General features: G+C 41.6%; 1 protein-coding gene and 1 non-coding gene across 6 annotated transcripts in view; one reads left to right on the top strand and one right to left on the bottom strand.

Moving 5' to 3' along the window:
* LOC121868560 (ral guanine nucleotide dissociation stimulator-like) overlaps positions 1-21,977 on the top strand; it is a 58,500-nt gene that overhangs the window by 13,133 nt on the left and 23,390 nt on the right. Inside the window, exons 1-2 of one of the 5 annotated variants that reach the window (XM_042369306.1) lie at positions 741-839; positions 17,967-18,371. The exons of 2 other annotated variants lie outside the window; for them this stretch is intronic. In XM_042369306.1, coding sequence (XP_042225240.1) covers positions 18,351-18,371 — 21 coding nt within the window. In that variant the 5' untranslated portion in view covers positions 741-839; positions 17,967-18,350. Of the gene's footprint in view, positions 1-740; positions 840-1,254; positions 1,274-17,966; positions 18,372-19,298; positions 19,403-21,977 lie in introns of those variants that run through there. 2 more of the 5 variants (XM_042369308.1, XM_042369304.1) reach the window with 2 other exon arrangements.
* Trnak-cuu lies at positions 12,290-12,362 on the bottom strand. The gene has a single exon. It is a non-coding gene; the product is annotated as a tRNA-Lys (tRNA).

Raw genomic sequence — 21,977 nt, 5'->3', positions numbered from 1 at the left:
TACTTCACCTTGGTGGGTGCCAAGTTGCATATCTTTAACTTCACTTGTGTAACCCTGAAACAGTGCAGTCTCTTACCATTTGTGTTAATGGTGGGGTCATCCAATTCTTTGTGTCTAGTATCCAGGCAACCAATCAGGACAGTGGGCTCTGTGTGTACAAAGTCTGGGAGATCTGTGTATTGAAGCTGATCTGAGGGAGCATAGGCGTTTAACACGTGGAGTGTGGAGTTGCCCAGGTGGATAGTGATCCCATGGTACTGAAGGTTGGTAGTCTTTTTGGATACAAGAGGTACATGCGGGAGTGACTTCTTAACATACATCAAACATGTGTGAGTAGAACTAGGATCATAATACATATAACTTGGCAGACTGGGTGGGGGCTTACCATTAGGTGTGAGACACTCCTGCAGACACACAACATCGATGTCCTCAGTCACAACTTCGTGGTGTAGGTCAGGGTATCGTTTTCTGAGGGAGGAGATGTTCCAACTCTTCACCTTCACCCCTTTATATTTATGCGGTGGTGGGGGTGGTGGTAGTGGTGGTGGGAAGAGAAAGTAAAGAGACATTGAGTGGTGGTGGTGGGGAAGAGAAAGTAGAGAGACACTGGGTGGTGGTGAAGGGTGGTCAGGGTGGATGGGAAGGTACAAGGGGGTGGTGGTGAAGGGATGGCGGATGTTGGGCCGGGGGGAGGGAGGGAGGGAGTAGGGTGGTCAGGTGGTGGCGGCAGTGTATGTCTGGAACTTATCGTGGAGGGTTGCGTGTGCTGCACCTCCTCCTGAGTTTCGTGGCGTCAGGCGTCTTGTAACACCGCCTTTTCTTATGTGACTTTTCCTTAAGTGAGAAATAGCTACTCATTGTGATTTATAAAACGTAATATGTGGTTCCCAGTGTGTGTGTGCGCTTGAGACAACCGGGCCGTTGGTTTACTGTGATAACAATTTGATTTTCTATGCGCGAGATTATTGTGCAGGAAGTTACTGGGCGTTCCTGGAAGCTCTGGGTTATTGACGTCACTGGCAATTATATTTATACAGTACATCTTTACTTATGATCCCAAAACTTTTAGGAAAGTGATTTAAAAATGTGTTCCATATCTACAGTGGGTTTTGTAGAGGAAGTTGTAAACAATAAGGTGAAGATAGTGTGTTGAGTGGCTGATAGTGATGATGGTTGTCTTGGTAACGAGGATAGGTGGGAAGGCCCTCACCTACTGTTTGTTTCCCTGGCTAATATACGGTATGATACACTCATACTTTAACTGACAACAATGGTAAATAATATTTGATTGATTATTTCCCTACAGGTACTGTACATATTTTACCTTTCTCTAATAGTGTTCTTTATCGTTATTTATAACAGTATCCACAAGTAATACTATTGATGCAGTTTATATCTCTGTGTGTGTATAATAATAATAATAATAATAATAATAATAATAATAATAATAATAATTAACGGTTTATTGAAAAAGTGTGTGGATGGATGGGTGGGTGGGTGTGTGTGTGGTGTGTGTGGGTGGGTGGGTGGGTGTTTGTGTGGTGGGTGGGGGTGTGGGGAGGGTGGGTGGGTGGGTGGGTGGGTGGTGTGTGTGTGTGTGTGTGTGTGTGTGTGTGTGTGTGTGGGGGTGTGTGTGTGTGTGGGTGTGTGTGGCGGTATAGTAAATACATTATTCTCTGTAATTTATAAAATCCTTTAAGTACAATTATAATGTTGTGTTATTTTGTCTATTTTTCCTCTTATTGTTAAATATAAAACCCCCATTTGTAAGTGAAGAGGGCGCCACCTGTCAGGACGCCACATGTTGTACTGTACAGTATACACATCAATCAACTCTTATTTTGAATTAGGACCTGACTTAGCTGAAGGCGGTGGCGTGCCGTACAGTGTGGGCCAACAATGTTTGTTATCCTAAGGGGCTGCAGTAACACTGGCCTTCGGGTCTCACGGATAGACTTAGTCATTATCACACTCATTCCATAATGGAGCGTAACCATTAATTGTTAAACAGTAATGATAAGTATTAAGTAGCTCTTAAAGGAGATTTGGCGGTGTGCACTCTAGCCTAAACACATGTCATGACACAGTGACCTCTACACACACCTGCCTCACACCTCGTCTCCCACGTTAAGTTGCGTGTGAGTCGTGGTTGCGTTACTTGCATGATTTTTTTTCAGATTATATTTATGCGTCACGGTGGTGTGAGAAGCACAGTTGGTAACCTATTATATAATATATTGGTGACAGTTACAGTGTACAGTATATCCCCGTGAAGTCTTTGTATAAGATTGACGTTTCCGCTTTTATATGTAGGACTATTGTAACTATCATTGTTAAAGAGTAATTTTACTTCCTTACTCCTTTACACAACTAAGACTGTCGTTGTTGCTATAAAAGTCTAACTCCCTGAAGCTCCGGGCCAAGACCACATTTCCGCTGAGTTCATCCATTTGGTTACACTCACTATGTGGAGGACGTAACTAGTTTATGTATTATCGTGGTGTCCATAACCTCAGCGTGGTCCAAGAGTCCTGCTCATCGTCACCAGCGGCAGCGAACTACTGTAGTGAAGGACTACCAGGGGAAACAACACCTTCATTCACATTACACAACTGCCTCAACACCTGTACAGTACCACACTTGGTGCTGGGCTGTACAGCATTAGTGGCAGTGATCCTTTACCTCTACACTACACCACATCCACAACCTGGATATACTGTACAGCGCCTACACTGCTATAGTACTGTAGAGTTTACACAGTACTAGATGTAACACAATGCAGTACTGTACTACACTAGATGTAGCGAGGGAATGGCCAGAATGCACGAGAGAGTGGCCAGAGTGCACGAGAGAGTGGCCAGAGTGCACGAGAGAGTGGCTATTAGATAATTGTCAGTGAAGGTAACAGTGAGGCGGACCGCTATGAGAGTCATTAAGCTGCACCAGGGAGTTGTCACATTTCACTAGACCAGACGGAGTAAATGTTATCTATTTGTAGCGACCAAATACCACCAGGTATCCATTATTACATCATTACACTTCCGCAAATGACTTTTCGAAAGCTAAAAACTTGATGGTGGATTAGAGACTAATCCAATTATTGATAATGTAGTCGCTGGTTGGGGGTACTCTTGGTTCACCCAGCTGTGAAAAGGAACCTGACTTTGTAGTTGGAAAGATGAAGGCGGTCGAGTGCAGTGCCGGCTCTTTGTATTAATAAGTCTGTATTCCATCTGATCTCAATGTTAGGTTAGATTTGGTTAGGTTAGGCCCGGTAAGGTAGGTTTGGTTAGGTTGTTAGTTTAGATATTGTTAGGTTAAATTACTCTAAGTGAGGTACAGTTGATTAAGCTAAGTTAGGTTGGGTAAAGTTGTTAGAGGTTAGGTTAGGGTTGAAGATTTACCGGTACTAATACTGGGCAGGGTAGTGTCCTAGATAGAAGACATTTATTAGTGTAGCGGGGACAGGCGCCGTCTTCCGGATATCAAGTAGCTACTCACTAGATTCCCCATATTTGTTTGTTTGTGTTCCGTGCATTAACCCCCGCCTCTGAAGAATATCCTTATGTAATCTTCCTTGATATGTATACAATTAAAACTTTCTGCCAGTTGTTGATAATTTGTTGTAACTTGTTATTTTGGGGGTCATTATAGATTGGCAGTTTATATGAGATTGAGGAGTGTTTAGAGGGTGGTCGTGTTATTTATCTCGTGTTTACCTTTACTGTTGATAAAGATGTTGCTGGCTCACTGTCTCTCTCTTTATTGTCAGGCATCCAACACAATCATAGTCACAATCACAGTCACAAACAATCACAGTCACAAGTTTTAAGATATAAAATTACTGTTGTACATTAGTATAGATATAATAATTGAGTGTAGGTACAGTAATATGATGACAGTATCACAAATGAAGAGCCTTAACCCACATATGAATAGAAATGTACCGAACAAACTTGATAACTTGTCATATAAACCATGTTTGGTCATTTTTTTCTTTACCGAACCATCTTCAACACCTGTCAGTCGTATCTGTTATATTTCTTCATGACTATGTGGAGTACAGGAAGGGACACACACACACACACACACACACACACACACACACACACACACACAGTCTTGGTGTCCAAAGACCTGACTCGCTGCCAGCTTATGTTAATTGTCAAGGGTACAGCAGACGAGTGGATGCAACGTTCAATAGATCCTGGGGCACCTCAAGTCTTCCCGTGTATAAATGGTCACTTTACTGGGAATATGAATACATTCTGGTACAGTGTCGGCCACACGCTGCCTCCCTTAACACCAAAGCCTTACTCCTCGGTGTGCTGTATCCACACTGTCCGTAACTGGCCGTTCAAGCCTTGGGACCTCACTTAATTTTTTTACTAGATCGATACTTTATCAAATGTTCGGATCTCATGACACTGAATCACACAGGAAAATAAATCGAGCACAACACACTTGGTTAACATATCCTGTTTGGTTTTAGAACACTTTCTGAATATTGATGGGCTGGTGGTGGTCACTTGTAAACAATGACTTAAGTGTGTCAACTCTTGTCAGGAAGTAATATAGACTGTTTAATTAAATATGTGTCGTGCTATTGTAAGAAACACTGCAGTCTGTCTGAGTGTTGATCCACCCTGTAGTGTTAATTAAGCTGACAATATAATATACACCAAAGTTAACATCAAATTTAACACTTTTCATGGACGGTTCTATGAAAGCCGTAATGTTACTTTGACCGGGACTAGGGAGTGAAGAGGGTCCCCTTGTCCCCCTTTCACCAACGCTGCCGTTATTAGTAGCTTCCTGTGCTTCGTCCAACCCTACCTAACGCGGCACACTGGCCTAGCCCGGAAGCGCAACGTGTTAATGACGCCTCTGTTTGCGATGATTAGTTACACGGCTGCGACCTCTTACTTACATAACTGTGTGAGATTGTCAGGTCGTGAGTACTGCGGACAAGGCTGCTAAGATAGTGAGGGTAAAGAAACAGTGTGTGTGTGGGAGGGGTTGTGGTTGTTCATTAACCAATAACACGGATAGACAATATTAGTCCCTGGTTGTTTAAGCTGTGTTGTGTACAGTACACTTGTCACACAACGTCAAAAGTACTACTTGAGCTAAGGACGATGAAAGTACTCGGGGAAAAATCCAAATCGCTCTTAGAGTCAGATAATGTATTTATTTTTACGCTGTGGCTACTAGGCCGTCACCGGTTGAATAGCCTGGTAGACTGTGCCTACATTGACAGCCAGGCTATTCAGGCATGATCCATAAACATATATAATTACGTAGCTAGACCTACGTACTTTTTAAAGGCAGGTTTTCAGTAGTTTTAAGCAACTTTATTATTTTCTTGATTGCTTCTCATTGCTACTAAGTGTTCCTCTCGTAACCATGCAGACTTGATTAGGTAACAATACAAGTCTCCAGTGTGGACTTTAGACTGGTTGTGTACCCAGACAATAAGACAAATTATACAGACAGTTCATTAGTCACCAGATTATAATGAGCTTTACAAGGCCCCGAACTCTGAGACTGACAATCATTCACTAGTGAGCGGGGGGATATCGGGGTAGGTGTCTTTTTGTGGGGTGAGACGGAGTACTGGGTGGTGAGGAGGGAAAAGTGCAGATCAGTTTGGAGAGATTACAGTGTAGAGTAACGCATTGGTAATAGTTAGAGGGTTTCATCAGCTGAGTGTAGTCGTCTAACACGAGCCAGATGAAAATACTATAGTTACAATAGGGTGAGAAGGAGATGAATTCATGTCACTCCTTGTGGATAATGCCAGTATTGAAGTCTCTCTCCTTGTGGATAATGCCCTGTATTCATATATGACTGAGAGTAGCACCCATTCTGTGTGTGTCTATGATATACAGTACTGGGTATTACACGTACCTTGAACCTAAGACGAGACAGATCAAGGTCAATATAGAGAGACAGACAGACGGACAAACGGACGGAGAAATACATTGTTGCGTTTTATTAATAGAATATTATTTAACACATCCCCCACTCACACGTGTTAACGGAATACAAAGCAAACTGAAAAATTAAGAGTTTGTATTTGTTGTAATCATTACCGAGGCAACGTATCCCTGCATGGACACCACCCTTACCAGGTTAAAATATATGCATAGGCCTCTAGGGCTGAAAATTGCTTGGTTATTTAGTGATATATTAAGATTTAAGGCCTAAAACTGTTGGAGTCACCTCGTTTAGTTGTTCATGAAACGAGACTTAAACCGAGGCAGTGGTTCGTGTAGATGGCAGTGATCCACCCCCCCCATACCCCCTCCCTCCCTCCCCAACACCCCCCTCCCCAACACCCCCCCACCCCCCTAACGCTCACAGTACTCACCATGCTGTACATACAGTTGGTGTACGGAGATCAAGCACAGACAGTGATGTACAGTACTACTCCAGCTGAGGCGTCGTATCTAGTCACGCTTGTATTGACTAATTCTTGTAATTAATAACGTGAATGTGAAGCTTAGTTACAAGATCAAATAATACAGTCTATTACACACATTATTACCGTCCTGTGTGTGTGTGTGTGTGTGTGTGTGTGAGACGTAAAACACTACCGAGAAGTCAACACAGTGATAAACTTTGGTCAAGTGGATGAGATATATTCTTCACTTTACAATAAATTCTTGAACAAAATATAGGGAAATATGGTAACTAATTGAACCAGTATGTACAGTAGGTTTAGGAGGCTGGCCTTTTGTTGCTTTGAACTTTTGAACTTTTTTTTTACGGGTGATTTATGGAGATTATATAGGTATTGCTGTTATCTTAGCTTTATGACTCACTCTGTTGGTGGTGGTGACAGGACTAGTCTGGTGGTGGTGACAGGACTAGTCTGGTGGTGACAGGACTAGTCTGGTGTTGATGGTGTCTGGTAGCGTTATGGTGGTGGGGGGTGTTTACCTTCAGTGAGTGTCCCGTCGTTGCCAGGAATGTGAGGTAGGGTGCCAAGGACGGCGGCGCTCATACCGTTGTCTTCACCCCCACCCGCCTCAACTTTTCTATTTGTATTTTTTGGCCACATTCTGTCGTCTCTCTCTCTTGCTCTTTGACAGGAAAATAACCTGGGATGATTTATTTACCATTTCTTGTCAATAGTGATGATATTTCGGAGAGGACTTTTAATTTCACACACACACACACAGTACACCCTCATATATCTTAACTATCCAAACCTGTTTTTCGTGTAGTTATTTAATTTGTTTATTCAAGGCTGTGATAAACATTTCGTACGGTAATAGTTGTTTAGTGAGTGAATCTCAGGGATCGTCCTGGAAGTGTTGCGTCCACCGGCGATGTTGTGTCCTCGAAGTCCGGGACCGAGGTCGAGGTCTGCTTTCCCGAGACCGAGACCCCTAGAAGTCCCGAGACCAATCGCAATTTTAGCATTTATTTATCTACCTGCGTATAATAAGCTTAGATTTTTTGATACTTTTTAAGTAAATAAATATTGTGTTTCGGTTCATATTATTAATTTTATTTTGGATCATCGGAATATTAAGCGTCCCTACTTTGCTTATTTCACTTGATGAGTAAACACATTAACGCCGCTAACTGTGGGGTAGGGGGGGGGGTAAATAAGTTTGTTTTGTTAAATTATGTTAGGTTAGTGTTAGTGTTTAATCATAAGGTTGAAATAATGAGAGGTGCTTAATTTTTGAGGAGTTTAAATCCCTGGGTGATGGAAGGTTAGCGTTATGTGAAACTTGGAAATATTTACCACTTGTGTACCCCCTTGGTGCTAACTACCACGTGATGTGTATTGATTTAAGTATTATAAAACTATGAACAATTATATACTGCCATCTGGGGCTCACTGTGGCGCGCACCTTCATGGGCCTAGTCGTGTTGTGTCATGTGGTTAGGTCATCACAGAGACCAACGTGGCACAATAACCTCCCCTGACAATTGAGGTAGTCAACGCTGGCACCGTACACAAGGGGGTGTGAGGGTTCTTGAGGGTGGGATGGTGTGAGGCAACAGAAGTTTACCCAGAGTCCCAATGTGTTAACAACAGCAGCTATGGTATGGGTTAACCTGAGTTACCTTACTTAAGAGAATTGAACAGGATCAAGAATATCCCTATATCCATTATGGTCAACCTTTCCCAGACTCGCCTTAGGTAACACTCGTGAGAACATAGGAATTTAGGAAACTGCAGTGGGCCTTTTGGTTCATATTAGGTAGACCCGTTTACACGCAACCCATATTGCTCATATATCCGTCCAACCTATATTTGAAACTTCCCAGCGACTTCCAGCATATATGCATTGCTGTCATGGTTTAAGGTTCCTACTTATCATTACCCCGAAATTTTTCTTACAGTCGGATTTCTCTCTATCGAGGCTGTTCTCTTTATAACTGGTTTCCTTGTTTCCATTATCCAGTCTTACTTCTTCACATTTTTCCACATAAGATTTCATGTCATTTGTTCAGACTACGATAAAAGTTTGTTTAGGTATTGCTATATTTTTCAGGTTCCTCACGTCATGTTTTTGTGTCGTCAGCAAATTTACTTATGTTGTTGTCTACGCCTTTATCTGCGTTGTTTATGTATGTAGTAAATAGTAATGGTCAAAGTGCTGTGCCTTGGGGTACTCCACTAGTGACGTAACCCCAATCGGATCTTGCGCCATTAATGCTGACTCTGTTTCCTGTCCTGTAATCGCGCCTTAATCCAATTTAGATTATCCACTCCAATTTCATGAGCCTCCACTTTATATATTCGTCTTTCGTGGAGGATACTGTCGAAGGCCACCCTGTCCAGCACCCCATACTGAGGAGGGGTGGTGGATGGGAAGGAGGGCGAGGGTGTGGTCCTTTGGTCACCACCTGGCAGTAGCTTCTTGGATGTAAGGGTCAGGGTCCTGTAGTTGTAAAGTAATTTGTCCTTGTCTTCTTGCTTCATGTTACTTGTACTCGCGCAGTACATTACTGGCGGCAGCTTTACCTCATACTTTTATTATCAAAGACATTGGTGACTTAAGCTTTTTTACGGTTTAAGGAAGAACAAATTATGATACAGAAACGCATTAAACTTTTGTGATAATATTCCGCGGACATTGGCAATTAAATGTTCCCATACTGATCAGTTGTTCAAAGTTTAGTTCCTCAAGCTGTGAAGTGTTTATTTAAGTGGTTGGTGTTACTGTGTTGACTCTGTTACTAGTTCTCTACGTGGCCGGTGTTACTGTGTTGACTATAAGCTCAGTAATATCTACCTAATAGTCTGCATTCTTTGCGTTCACGATGATGTCATGTTGCATCCTGTGAAAAGTTTGGGGTAGATGTTGCAGAGGAATGTATCGGTTGTTTTCTCTCTGTTGTTCATTGTGAGGGAAGGTAAGCGACGCGGGGGAGGGTAACTAACAACGCTTCTGACCAATACATTATGTGTCTATTTATTTAGTTAGGTAGAAGACTTACTCTTATGTGTGAGTTAGTGGTGGGTGAGTGTGGTGTCGCTTGTGACGGCCTACGATGTTAGATGGTTAAAATGTGTAGGTGGTGCCATCCACCCCACCACGCCTGTTGACGGGTGAGAGAGAGGGACAGGAGGACAGGCAGACCGGGACGTCTCAATTGGCCCGTTACATAAATGGTAGTCCTCGGGCAGGGTAAGTTACCACTATCCCGTAGGGGCAGGCTCTTGCGTCACCACTTGTACCACTCCTTCCTCCTGCCCCTTACAGCTTTATACTCTGTCCTCCACCTGCCTCCTCTCGCCACTTATCAGCTTACTAGCCGTTTGGGCGGTTTGTCTATCCAGTGTTACTTCAGGAGGAAACTTGGGACCGGGAAACCTGTGGTGTTTGGTAGTGAGGGTCACACTGGGTAACACCCTTCTCACGTGTGTCCCGGCCGAGGCTCGAACCCTTGACATATTGGTGAGAGTTACCACTGTACCACGTGTTGTAGACCAATCTGTCTGGCAATACCAGGTCCCTATATCAGTTTCAGCGAATTCTGTTGAGCTGCGAGAAAAATTATCTTTTTATATCATGATTTCGAGATAAGATTTTGATTGTGGGTGATACTTACCTTATTTACCTAATGTCCACCCACTATAGGTGGCCATTCTGAGGGAAGGAGGCTATTTTGAAGCCCAGTACTGTTCTTGTTTCCACCTCTTGGACTGGTAGACCATCTATAGGTCAACCACCCTTTGTGTGAAAAATTATTTCCTTATATTCATTCTGCATGAGCTTGTAGTTATGCCTCCTCGTGTTGGTGGTGAGTGACATCACAAACAAATGGCCCGGGTTCACGTTTTCTGCCCCTTTCAGGATTTTGAATGTTTCAATGAGATCTGCCCTATTGTGTCTTTCTCCTTATTGACAGTATCCAGGAAAGTGTTATTAACAGAATATTTGTGCTTCGGGTTGCTGGATATTACGTGTAAAGTCGTGTATTTCTTAATGTTAAAGGTCATTTACCACTCTCGGGACCATTTATACAGCTCAGTCAGGTCTTCCTGCAGTGTTGCGACAATATCCTAAATTTCTGCCTTCCCAAATATCTTTGTATCGTCCACAAACTTGACAATGTGTTTGGAGTTTAGACCAGGTGACTTGACTGTATCTAGGACTACGCAACAAACCCCTGGCAGCCCTCATGGATGTTTACTTCATCAGCACTAACCGACCGCTGGCTCTCACGACACACACGCTGGGGCAACTTTAGCCTGAGCTCATGCTACACGGGGTTGATTTCCTGTACTGTACATGTGTAGTGTTGAATAAAGTCCACTGGATAATAATAGGGTAATCAGTTTTATCACAAAGGTTTAATAATGTGGTCCTATTCATTAATTAGGTACCGTAGGACTTGTTGATGGAGTCTTAATATCAAAAGTTTGGGTTAACGAATGTCGACATTAATCATCAGCCAAACCTAACTGTTCTTCTATAGCATGGACTTAACACACACACACACACACACACACACACACACACACAGGAGAGGGATGAATGGGAAGGTACTGTGAAACTTAACAATGTGTGAGAGTGAAAGCTGCCCCTCCCCTGCCCTCCCGCCGCCTGCTGCCTCTCTCCAGTGATTTCTCTACCACTAGGTGAAGCCTTGTTCTACCTAATACCTGTACCTACGACCTATTATTCTACCTAACACCTGTACCTAAGACTTATTATTCTACCTAACACCTGTACCTACGACCTATTAATCTACCTAACACCTGTGCCTACGACTTATTATTCTACCTAACACCTGTACCTACGACCTATTATTTTACCTAACACCTGTACCTACGACCTATTATTCTACCTAACACCTGTGCCTACGACTTATTATTCTACCTAACACCTGTACCTACGACCTATTATTTACCTAACACCTGTACCTACGACCTATTATTTTACCTAACACCTGTACCTACGACTTATTATTCTACCTAACACCTGTGCCTACGACTATTATTCTACCTAACACCTGTACCTACGACCTATTATTCTACCTAACACCTGTACCTACGAATATTCTACCTAACACCTGTACCTACGACCTAATATTCTACCTAACACCTGGCAGCAGAGACTCGATTGTGTGGTGGACGCAGGGGGTTCGTTCCTTCACCAAAAACTAAGTCACTTAATACTTCTCTATCAGTGTTCTCTTCCTTCCCACGAAATAAACTCTAATCTACATATGACTGTGTGTACATAGACCACCAAATACTGTATGTGTGTTGTGTGTACATCTACCACCAAATACTGTATGTGTGTCTATTTACAGTTGTAGCATTGGTTTACGTGTCTAATTAAACATGTGTAGTCTACCTGTTCTCCTGCACCTTCAGCATGGGCGGTAGGCGGTAACACTGATGACTTTCTCTTGTGTACCAACCGTGTGATCTACTGGGGAAGATCGTCTGAAAGGTTTACCTCACAAATACAAAATTCATCTTTTTTTTGTCTTCTAGTTCATTTATTATTACCGTCTTAAACCTGAGAGAGAGAGAGAGAGAGAGAGAGAGAGAGAGAGAGAGAGAGAGAGAGAGAGAGAGAGAGAGAGCCGTCCTCGTCTTAAGAGGCTAACTATAATGTAAGTGCCAGGTGAAGAAGGCTCAGTTGAAGGCCACATTAACATGGAGTTGTTAGAGTAGAAAAAGGTGTCGTGACTGATGGTGATGTTAGTGTTCTCTGATGGTCAGCACCTGCACCCCGCCCGGCAGTGGCAACAACGGAGGGTGCCAAGGGTTGGGTTTACTTTGTTGGACTTAAAACATTGTCGCCCAACGTGGGGCTCGAACCCACGACCCCGAGATTAAGAGTCTCGTGCTCTACCGACTGAGCTAGCCGGGCGGATATATTCCATCGAACGCTTAGCTGAGGTGTAGTGTACTCAACTTAGATATTGTACCACAACTAAAACGTTATATACTTTGTACAGTACGTGATATTTAGTAACAGGCCTCACACAGCACTGAGGCATCACCTTTTCTTCAAGTCTCACCAGGACAAACTTCGTCAGAACTTTAGTCAGTAGCTTAATTGTACTCATATTCAGGGCCAGGCTCAACCTGTACATTACAGGTGAACAGGAAGCTACCATTTTTTGTAAGCTATGAGAGCTCCCACATGCAGTACTACATGTACTGTAGCGTTGGGGCACTGTGAGCTCCCAGATGGAACTCTGACATCTCAAGTCTTGAGGCTTAAGAGGGCATATGGAAGGGTCCAGCCGTCCATTCCTTCTCGGTGGTCCACAGAGAACCAGGCATGAGATAATATGTACTGTACATAATAGCAATAGACCATCACAGGGTTTTTGGAGTAACTAATGTCACAATTTTTGGGCTGTAGAAAAATCAAGATTTTTAACAAACTCATTTTCTATACATATTAGACTAATCAAAGGGATGCAGCGGAACCATAATGCTGTATCAAGTTCCAGTCGGAACCGGAACTTAAGGCGGTGGCACACTGGAAACTTTTCCTTCCAACACGGTCCGGCCAAAACAGAGACAGCCAGCAATACCACCAACACGTTTGGAGGAAAGTGTCCAGTGTGCCGCCGCCTTCAGGTCGTTATAGCTATTAATTAACAGTTTGTTTAAGTTGTTTTAAGTCCACAACATTCATAAATCTTAGTACTGTATGATATTATTGGTTCATGTTAATGTTTTTATTTGTCAAACTAAAGCTACAAACATGAAGGTTTAGGTTATTTATTGTGTATTTAATGCAGTGGTTCCCAAACAGAGGGCTACAGTGTTCCAAGGTGAACCACACAAGCTGGCTAGATAGATAACACGCAACACTTAGAGAACGTTGATCCAGTTACAAGGACTTGCGTAACGAGGCTAGAAAGTTGACGTGTGGGCTGCTAGACAAGTGTAAGGGCACATATGGTGTACACATGTGATCAAATGAGCGATAATGTGTGTGTGTGACCAGGAGGAACATGACAGTACCGTTTACATCCTGGCAGGTGTGGTTGACGGTGGTCACCCATACTATCGTCACAGTTACCACATGACCTTGGATGATGACCAGGTAGGTGGGTGCCTCCTGGCGGACCAATTCCACATAATTTAAGCGTGGTCTTAGTAACACGAGACATAGTTAAAAAATAACGTTCCTGCTATTATCGCTCTTAGATATGAACCCTAGCACTTTGTTAGCCTTATTTCGTACATAAACGCCTTCCTGCTTAGGTGTTAGGTTCTTACTTATCATCACGTGTGATTCTTTCTCACAGTCGAACTTATCTATACCGACGTTGTTCAGCTGATAGCTGGTTCCCATGCTTCCATTCCCCAGTCTAAAGCAGGGCTGTGGAGTCGAAGACAAAACCTTCGACTCCGACTCCTCAAATTTTTATGCTTCCGACTCCGACTCCTTGGCCTATTTGTAACAACTATTTCTACCATCCTAATTGTAATTTGTATGTTGTAACCTGCATAGGTAAAAAGTAAAACACCGTGGCTATACTGCTACAGCTTTATTAATGATCTGGACGATATTTAAGAACTACAAAAAGATGATAGGCTTGACTTTCAAAGTTTCAATCAAAAGAAAAATAAATTTATTAAGAATTCAAAATATTAACTAGAAAACACCATTTACATGTATATCTAAAAGTTCGATCTCAGCATATGAATTTTGTTTAAGCTCATAATCTGATGTGGATCTAAATGATGAGCCTACAATTCCTTTTAAATTAAAGTTATATATTTATGTACATTAAAGAAATGAATACCTTATTAAGGAAAATGGATAAACCTTACATGATTAAGTTATTAAATTAAATTTGCCTTAATCTCACCAAAAACAGGTTGTAGCTAATTGTTTTGTAGCTGAGAGCCTCTGTGCAGTTTTCAACGAAACAAAATTTGATATAATTCAAAATTTCAAATGGTAAAGAAGAGACTATCGTCCAAAATTATAGTGCTATACTGTGCCTGCTACAATAAATTCATAATAATGCTTATAAAATGGAAATAAATTATTTTAATAATTTAAGAAAATTAGTGGGATCAGTGGAATCACTGCAATGAATATGCCTGAGTTCATATATTTGTTCTTAGGAACAAAATAGCTTCAGTCGGAGTCGGAGTCGGAGTCTGGACAATTTTACCGACTCCGACTCCACAAGCCGAAATTTCCTCCGACTCCTCGACTCCGACTCCGACTCCACAGCCCTGATAGGTACTCCTGAATGTGCTGCTTAAGGATCTGTTAACCAAAATTTGATATCTTGATTATAACTTGTTCAAATGGCTTTTAGAAAATGTTCAAATGATTTTTAGAATATTTTAATTACTTTTGCAATGCTAATTACTCGCCACTTATGGGTTTTCGAGGTCATTTCTTGGTGCTTGTGTATTATTCTGGATGTACTTAAATAGTTAGGCACATTAAATTTTAGTTCAGAGAGAAAACGTATTTTTGGCCAAAAATCCTTTAAGGCTTTAGACTTACAATTTTCGTCATTTCGGCCAAAAAATGGATTTTGTTCAAAATTTCAGTATAGGTACTCTAAAGCTTAACGTTTACACTTAGGTACACGCCTGGGATACAAATATACATGTATAAAGTCCTGTCTGAGCTACAAGTTAATTAACAAATCGATATACGTGTAAAAATCTTGGGGATTTTTACTCCTGTTCACATCTGGGCACATGTGTCAGTTGCAAAATGCCTTCTGGCGAGAAGGTTGTGTGTTTTAAGTGCAGCGACTGTGTGCTTTTGAATGAACGTAAAAAAGACTAAAAAAAAAAGAAATTGTAGGTGGTGGCAGCTCGAATTTTACATAAAAGAGAAACTCCTGGAGCCTCACTCCAGTTAAGGAACGAGTTGACACTTGAGGATGATGGTTACTTTAAGAATTATGCGAGAATGACGAGTTGTAGATTTTGATAAGCTACTTCAGTTGGTGACACCTTATATTGTCCACGGTGTCTCACAAACTAGTTAAAGGTGTCAAACAAATGCTACCTGCACAAGAAACTCTGCAAGGTAAGGGTAGCCGGTCGAGGGCCTTAACCATCTACCCTACGTTTAGGGACATGTCCCTACGGTTGGCAACACTAGCTGAAGCTCGTGGCTAACGGACTACTGCCCATGCGTGAGTAGCTCATACAAGTCAATTGTATCCGTGTACAGTATACAAAATGTATCTCGGATTGTCAACGCGACAACCATCCCATACAAAAGGTTTGAGCTGATGTATCGCGATATGTCAAAAGACAAGCACAGCACAGCACAGTATCTCATACATGTATCAAGTGTAAACAGCTTTACAATGTTACCTTTAGGCTATCAACATTAAACTGCATCTGCTATTGTTCATCAGGTTTAAATATCCATCCTAGTTTTGTGTCGCCACTAATGTTGCTGTCTACATCTACTGTGTGTCGAGGTACAGAACAGTGTGTCATTTTTCTGACCAATAATCACTCGCCGTTTAGGGTCATTATTACTTGATCTTTGTTGTTTGTGCAGTAGCTATATTTATTTATTGGGCTTCAACCAACACAATGCAGTATTTTAACTTATGATTCTCCTGTATATTCATTTGTATCTCGTTATCAGGTCACCGGGTAATGTCAGGTCACCCTCTGTTCTGGGTCACTCCCGGTAAGGTCATATCGGTCTCTGGTGTCGTTATGTGCACTTATTCGTAATTAACCCTTAAGCCTATTCTCAAACTGATAGTCTCCCTTATGAAAATCTTTCTCCATGCTGCTATAAATTTTATTTCTTTATGCTTAGTTTCTAACATACAAAGATAATATTTCCATGAACGTGTTGCCATCTGAACACTAACGAGGTAAGGGAACATTGGCTCAGTTCCGTGTTGGCCATCACCTATTACTGTGGTTGTCACAGCCGTTGCTCCATGTTAACACACTCTTGTGTTTAGCTGATGGTTGAAGTAAACATTCAGACACCCTCTACCATTGTCTGCAATTTCATCTGCAAGAACTACAAACACTGTTGAGGAGTATACTGTTAGCGGAAGTATAACAAGGTGGTGCCTCCCGACACACACACAGTATTTACAAAGCTGTGGTCTTGGCCAAGAGAGCGGTAGAGGTGTGTGCTTCTGAAGGTCCCTCTCACCGCCAGGCACTTGGTGTTTTGCTCGCGGGTATATGAGCATTCACACTGTACTAGACAGACAGTAGTTGTTGACTAATGTCTGTAAATATATCTAGGATTCCAATGTGGAGTTTTCCCACCAAATTTAAGTAACAAAAGTAGAGGTTGTGTGTGGAAACTTAGGCCCGGTACCAATATATCTCTCTGACCGGTACGAGCACTCAGTCCACGGTGTGCTGTACTTGGTGGGTTATCAATCATTGTCCTCCACCCCCCCCCAGCCCCCGGGACACTATCTCTACAGTGCCTCATGTACCCTCCTCTCCTCTACCGGAACAACAACACACACAACATTCACACAAGACGAAATTGTAATTATTGTTCATATCCTCACTGTATTTTACTCTACATGTGATGAATTCCCAGTCAAATCAATCTGCTAATTCCCACAAGTTTTCCCACGCACCAGACACCTGCCTCTCGACCTATAGAGTGTTAAAACGACCCAAACCGGATTCATGTTTACCCACACTAGAAATCGATTTCCTTTTGAGACTCGTGACGTGTGTTGCAGGTCAAACAGGCCCCAGTCTATCCTACCCTTAACTAATCATCAAGACTGGGGCCCATTATGATTGGAAATATTAAGAACTGGGCCCATTATGGTTGGCTATAGGAGGTTAGGTGACGTTAGCAAGGCTTCACAGTGTCATAGAGTTATTGAAAACCCGGAGCTTATGTTATGTTAGGCTCCTTCATATTGTATATCTGTTTAACTAAGAATTGAAATGCATTTTAAAGTTGTCTTCGTATTTTTTTTTTACATAAACACTATAGTTTTTTTTTATGATATCGAGTAACGATTTCGTGTCGCATCTCAGGTTGTTGTAGTCGTTATTATGAGACGGGCGGACGTGTGTTGCCAGAGTTCCCAGCTGATAGACAAAGTTTGTTTTACAGTTGATAATAAAATAATACCAACAGTAACTTTGAACAATAAATTCGTATGGATAACAAACATATCTCCTCTGTATGAGTTGATTTCACCGGTTTTTAATTTATTTGTTACGATAATTTATAATTCTGTGTTACGGTCATCTTGTTATTATTATTATTATTATTATTATAATTATTATTATTATTATTATTATTATTATTAATTTACTTGTTCAAAAGCGTATCTAGTGTCTGGTGTATGTTGACAACTGTGCTGGAAGGAGAAAAGGATCTTTGTCTGAGGAATTTTCATAATCTAGGAAATTAAAATAAATCCTCCTCCTTTCGGCATCAGTAAGCGTTTTGTAAATAAACCTTTATTGTGGTTACCAAAAAGTGTGAATCAAACATATCCCTTTCCAGGTCAAGACAAAATATACGCATTATTAAAGGAAACAGACCCAGGAAGAATAACTCAGAGGACTAATATAGAGTTATGCGTGGTAGCAACAGTGTTACCGTTTATCAACAACCTTCTGCTTAGTGAGTTACCTGAGCGTTACCTGGACCGCCTCATACCTGGTGTGACCTGGACCGCCTCATACCTGGTGTGACCTGGGCCTCACTAACTTGGAATGACCTGAGCCTCTTAATCTTACATGACCTCGGTTGCCCATACTGTCCGACCCAAGTTACCCAGCTCACGAAAGACGCCCACTGAATGTGACGCGGTCCAGCCAGGTGTGTGAACGTGAACACCATGGAAGTAGATGTATCCTTCCCCAGAGGACTCACCAATCTGCCGACATGAGATTGGCCGGGGATGAGGTGAGATACGCCACACTACCCCACACTACCCCACACTTATAGATTAATTGATGAGTTGGATGCTTTACAGGTTGACTTGATGGAATAATTGACTGTTCAAGGAATTGTTTTACAAAATTATTCATTGGTTTCTTGATAGATGATGTAATTTTTTTTTTTGAAATATGATAGTGTATTATGTAGTCACCTGTCCATTAAATTCTCAATAGGTCTCCAGTGTGGGGAAAATGTTGTACTATACATTATTGAAATATAGTGTATGATACTGTATTGTTGTATAGTTGTTGTACTGTAATGTATTAAAATTTATTGTATTTAATTGTAGTGTAGATAGCATGTGGTGTTGAAGTGTAAGGTATTGTATTATTGTAGTGTAAGGTATTGCATTTTACTGTAGTGTTGAGTCTTTAGTATTGTGTTGTAGTAAAGGTAAGTGGACAAACACCTCACCATCTCAACCACCACGTATTAAACAAATCCCCATTACCCCAAAAGCTGTCATTGAACGATATTAAATTCACACAAGACAAATCCCCTTAACTGTACCTAATAAGTGACATATAAGTTTCAAAAAATAACTATGCCAGGATCAATTACTCGTTTATTAATATTGACCCTGAACTCCATTATATGAGTAGTATTTAAGGTGATAATTAAGATAATGGTAAGGGTCCAAAACTCACCTGTTAAAGACACGTGACTGTAAACAAGTGAAGCTCCCGCGTTTGTTATGCAGTACAATATTATCTTCTAGTGCTCTTCGACTGGTCCTTCACCTTAATAATGAAATACAATTGGTTTCGGGTTTCCCAGGATTTAGAGATAAATAAAAAGTTGCGTGATGAGATTAGATATATAGCATTGCCTGGCACGCTTCGCTCCTCCTTGTTATCTGTTGGTAAGTGATATCAGCGGACCAGCGTTAGTCAGTGCTTTAGGTTTGTTCATCGCAGTTGGAGGCTACAGACTGTGACCTCGACCATATGGTGGTGCTCGCGACGAAGGATGCTGTGAGAAGGCACTTCGAAAAGGTGCACAAACCTACTTATTTGTTGTGATAAAAACAAAATTTGATTGAAATTAGTGTAAAATAAGTTAAGGTTACAGTATATCTCTTAATCTAACGTTGTTGGGGTTCACTTTTGGCCACCGTACTGTAGAACGGATATAGATTCCATAGAAAGTGTTCAGGAAAGGATGCCACAGTTAATCACGGGCATAAGGAACCTTGAAATGGATTATACAGTTTAATATAACGAATACAGGTATGGAAGATGGGGTTAAATAAAGGTGATGTAACTAAGATACTTTAACTATCAATTGAGGAGCGAACACACATCTATGGTTTATTATGATATAAGTTTAGATTTAGGAAGGAAATGTTTCTGTGTATATTGGACCTGAAGTAAAGTTGTGGTTTAGTGGAAGAAATTACCAAACATCGTCATTAACTCCAACTCGCTGGGAAGTTTCAAATATAAGTTGGACGAATATATATGATAATGGTTAGGTGTAAATAGGACTGACTAGTTGGGTCAGTAAGTCTTCAGCAGTTATTTTTATTATTATGTTCTTATGTACAAGAATGAGACTGTCCATACATAACCCTTGTAGTGACTGTCCACCAATTGATAGGTAAAAGCAGCCCTCCCCAAAAAATTAATAGGAAACCATTATGATAACTGACCATAGGCCATAATAGGTTAAGTGAGAACTGTTTATACTTTAATTACACAAATATTGTTATTGAGGTGATGATATGCGTCGTCTTCATGGTGTGTATCCTGAATGAAAACTTACAGCTTCTTGGATCTATGGCCAAAAGAACAACGATTAAAGACCAACTCTGAGAAAAGTACCGACCACACCACACCTTGCCTGTGTGTGTAATAATAATAAGTAACGGTTTATTGAAAGAACAAGGCTGCCAATATACACTTACATAATTGGGGAATGGTTTATTTGATTTACAAATAATATACAAGTTACATAAGTAATACAAATATGATCTATAATAACTAGGTGGGGTGAATGTTATACTACAGGGCATTTCAACATAGTAACAGTGCAAAAAAAATAAGATTGGCTGGGAATGAATACACTGGTTCACTACGAGTTACTGATCATTTTTACAATGGTTGGGACGGGGCTGTTCTTATAGCGATCAGTACGTGCTTGTATGCGCTGGATGCGGTTGTGGTGTCGAACAGCAATTCTCGGACGAGGGATCTCGGGTGGAAACAGGAGCCGGTGGCGAGTCGAGGATGGTGCAGAAGCTTCACACCAAATTTGCAGATGAGTTTATAGTGAGGATCAGAGAGAGTCGAGAGGGCCGTGTGTTGAGCGCCTCCTGATATATGGAGTAAGATGGGGAGAGAATAACCTTGCACACCCTCTTCTGCATTTATTCTAGGGGCTTATGTTGAGTGGCATTTAGGGAGAAAGACCAGGGAGGGGAGGCATATGTGAGTAAGCACTGAGGAGCTAGGGCGCGGTAACTGTGAAGGACTTGAGACGACGGAGGAGGTGGAGACGAAAACTGGAAGATTTGGCAATTATATTGACGTGTGTTTTCCAATTTAGTTTATCTATAGTGATACCGAGGAGCTTGGTGGAGTCCACAACTGGAGTGTGTGTGTAACCTGAAAAGGTGCCAGATCGACTCCCTCACCAGGGAGACGATTACTCCACATCGTAACTCTTGGAGGAACACCACACGAGAAGGTGTCAATACTTTCGAGTTAGCCCGACTGCAAACCAAGGCAGACAAGCGCCAACGGCGGAAAGACGCTGTCACTGCCCCTCCCGCACTCGATGTAGCCCTCCACATGTGCAACATCTGTGAACAACTCTGCCAGTCCCGTATCGGCTTCTTTAGCCACCTCAAAACTCACCAATAAAGGTGACATCCCTTATAACTCATATCATTGTATCATAGCTGGATGATCGTCATACTCGATTCCGAGTGACAGGAAAGTAGTAGTAGTTGTAGTAAGTAGTAGTAGTAGTAGTTGTGTGTGTGTGTGTACTTGATGATAACAACGTGTTTCTTTTCTTTTGCAGGTAAGCCTAAGGTGGGGCGCCAAAGCAGTTATTATGTTGGTACTGTACTCTCGTTAGAGTTAGGGTAAGTAAGGCAAGTTTATTTTAGCAACAAGAGTTATTTACTGAGCAACTGCTATTGAAGAGAAATTGGTAAACTAAAAGATTGTGATAAATACAGAGTACAATATATGCATTTAGTATTAATTGTATCATCATCGCCGAGTGGTGTAAGGCTCAAGGTCTGTGAGGCTACCGAACATGGCAGGTTTTTTCCGGGTGCTCCAGTGTCCTCCTGTACTAACACTGGATTAATCAATCAAGAGTGACGGCCTTACATCTGAGGGTTGTCGAACACAGATTTTACCAATTCTGCCGAGGTTATGTATCTCTCTGGAGACCCAGTTTTTAATTTCCTTCATCCATCCCAGTCTCTGCCTTCCCCTGCTACCCTCATCGTTACTCTAATAGTTGTGTTATGTATTGGTAACGAAGGATAAACTCATCAGGAACAATGGGGAAATTAACAAGCTATCGACTTCCTTTCCCCGCCAGATCAGTCAA

Source organism: Homarus americanus, unplaced genomic scaffold (genome assembly GCF_018991925.1).
Source record: "Homarus americanus isolate GMGI-L3 unplaced genomic scaffold, GMGI_Hamer_2.0 scaffold59495, whole genome shotgun sequence".
NCBI lineage: Eukaryota > Metazoa > Arthropoda > Malacostraca > Decapoda > Nephropidae > Homarus > Homarus americanus.
Note: the sequence above shows the minus strand (reverse complement) of the source record. Positions and strands in the feature narration are given on the sequence as shown.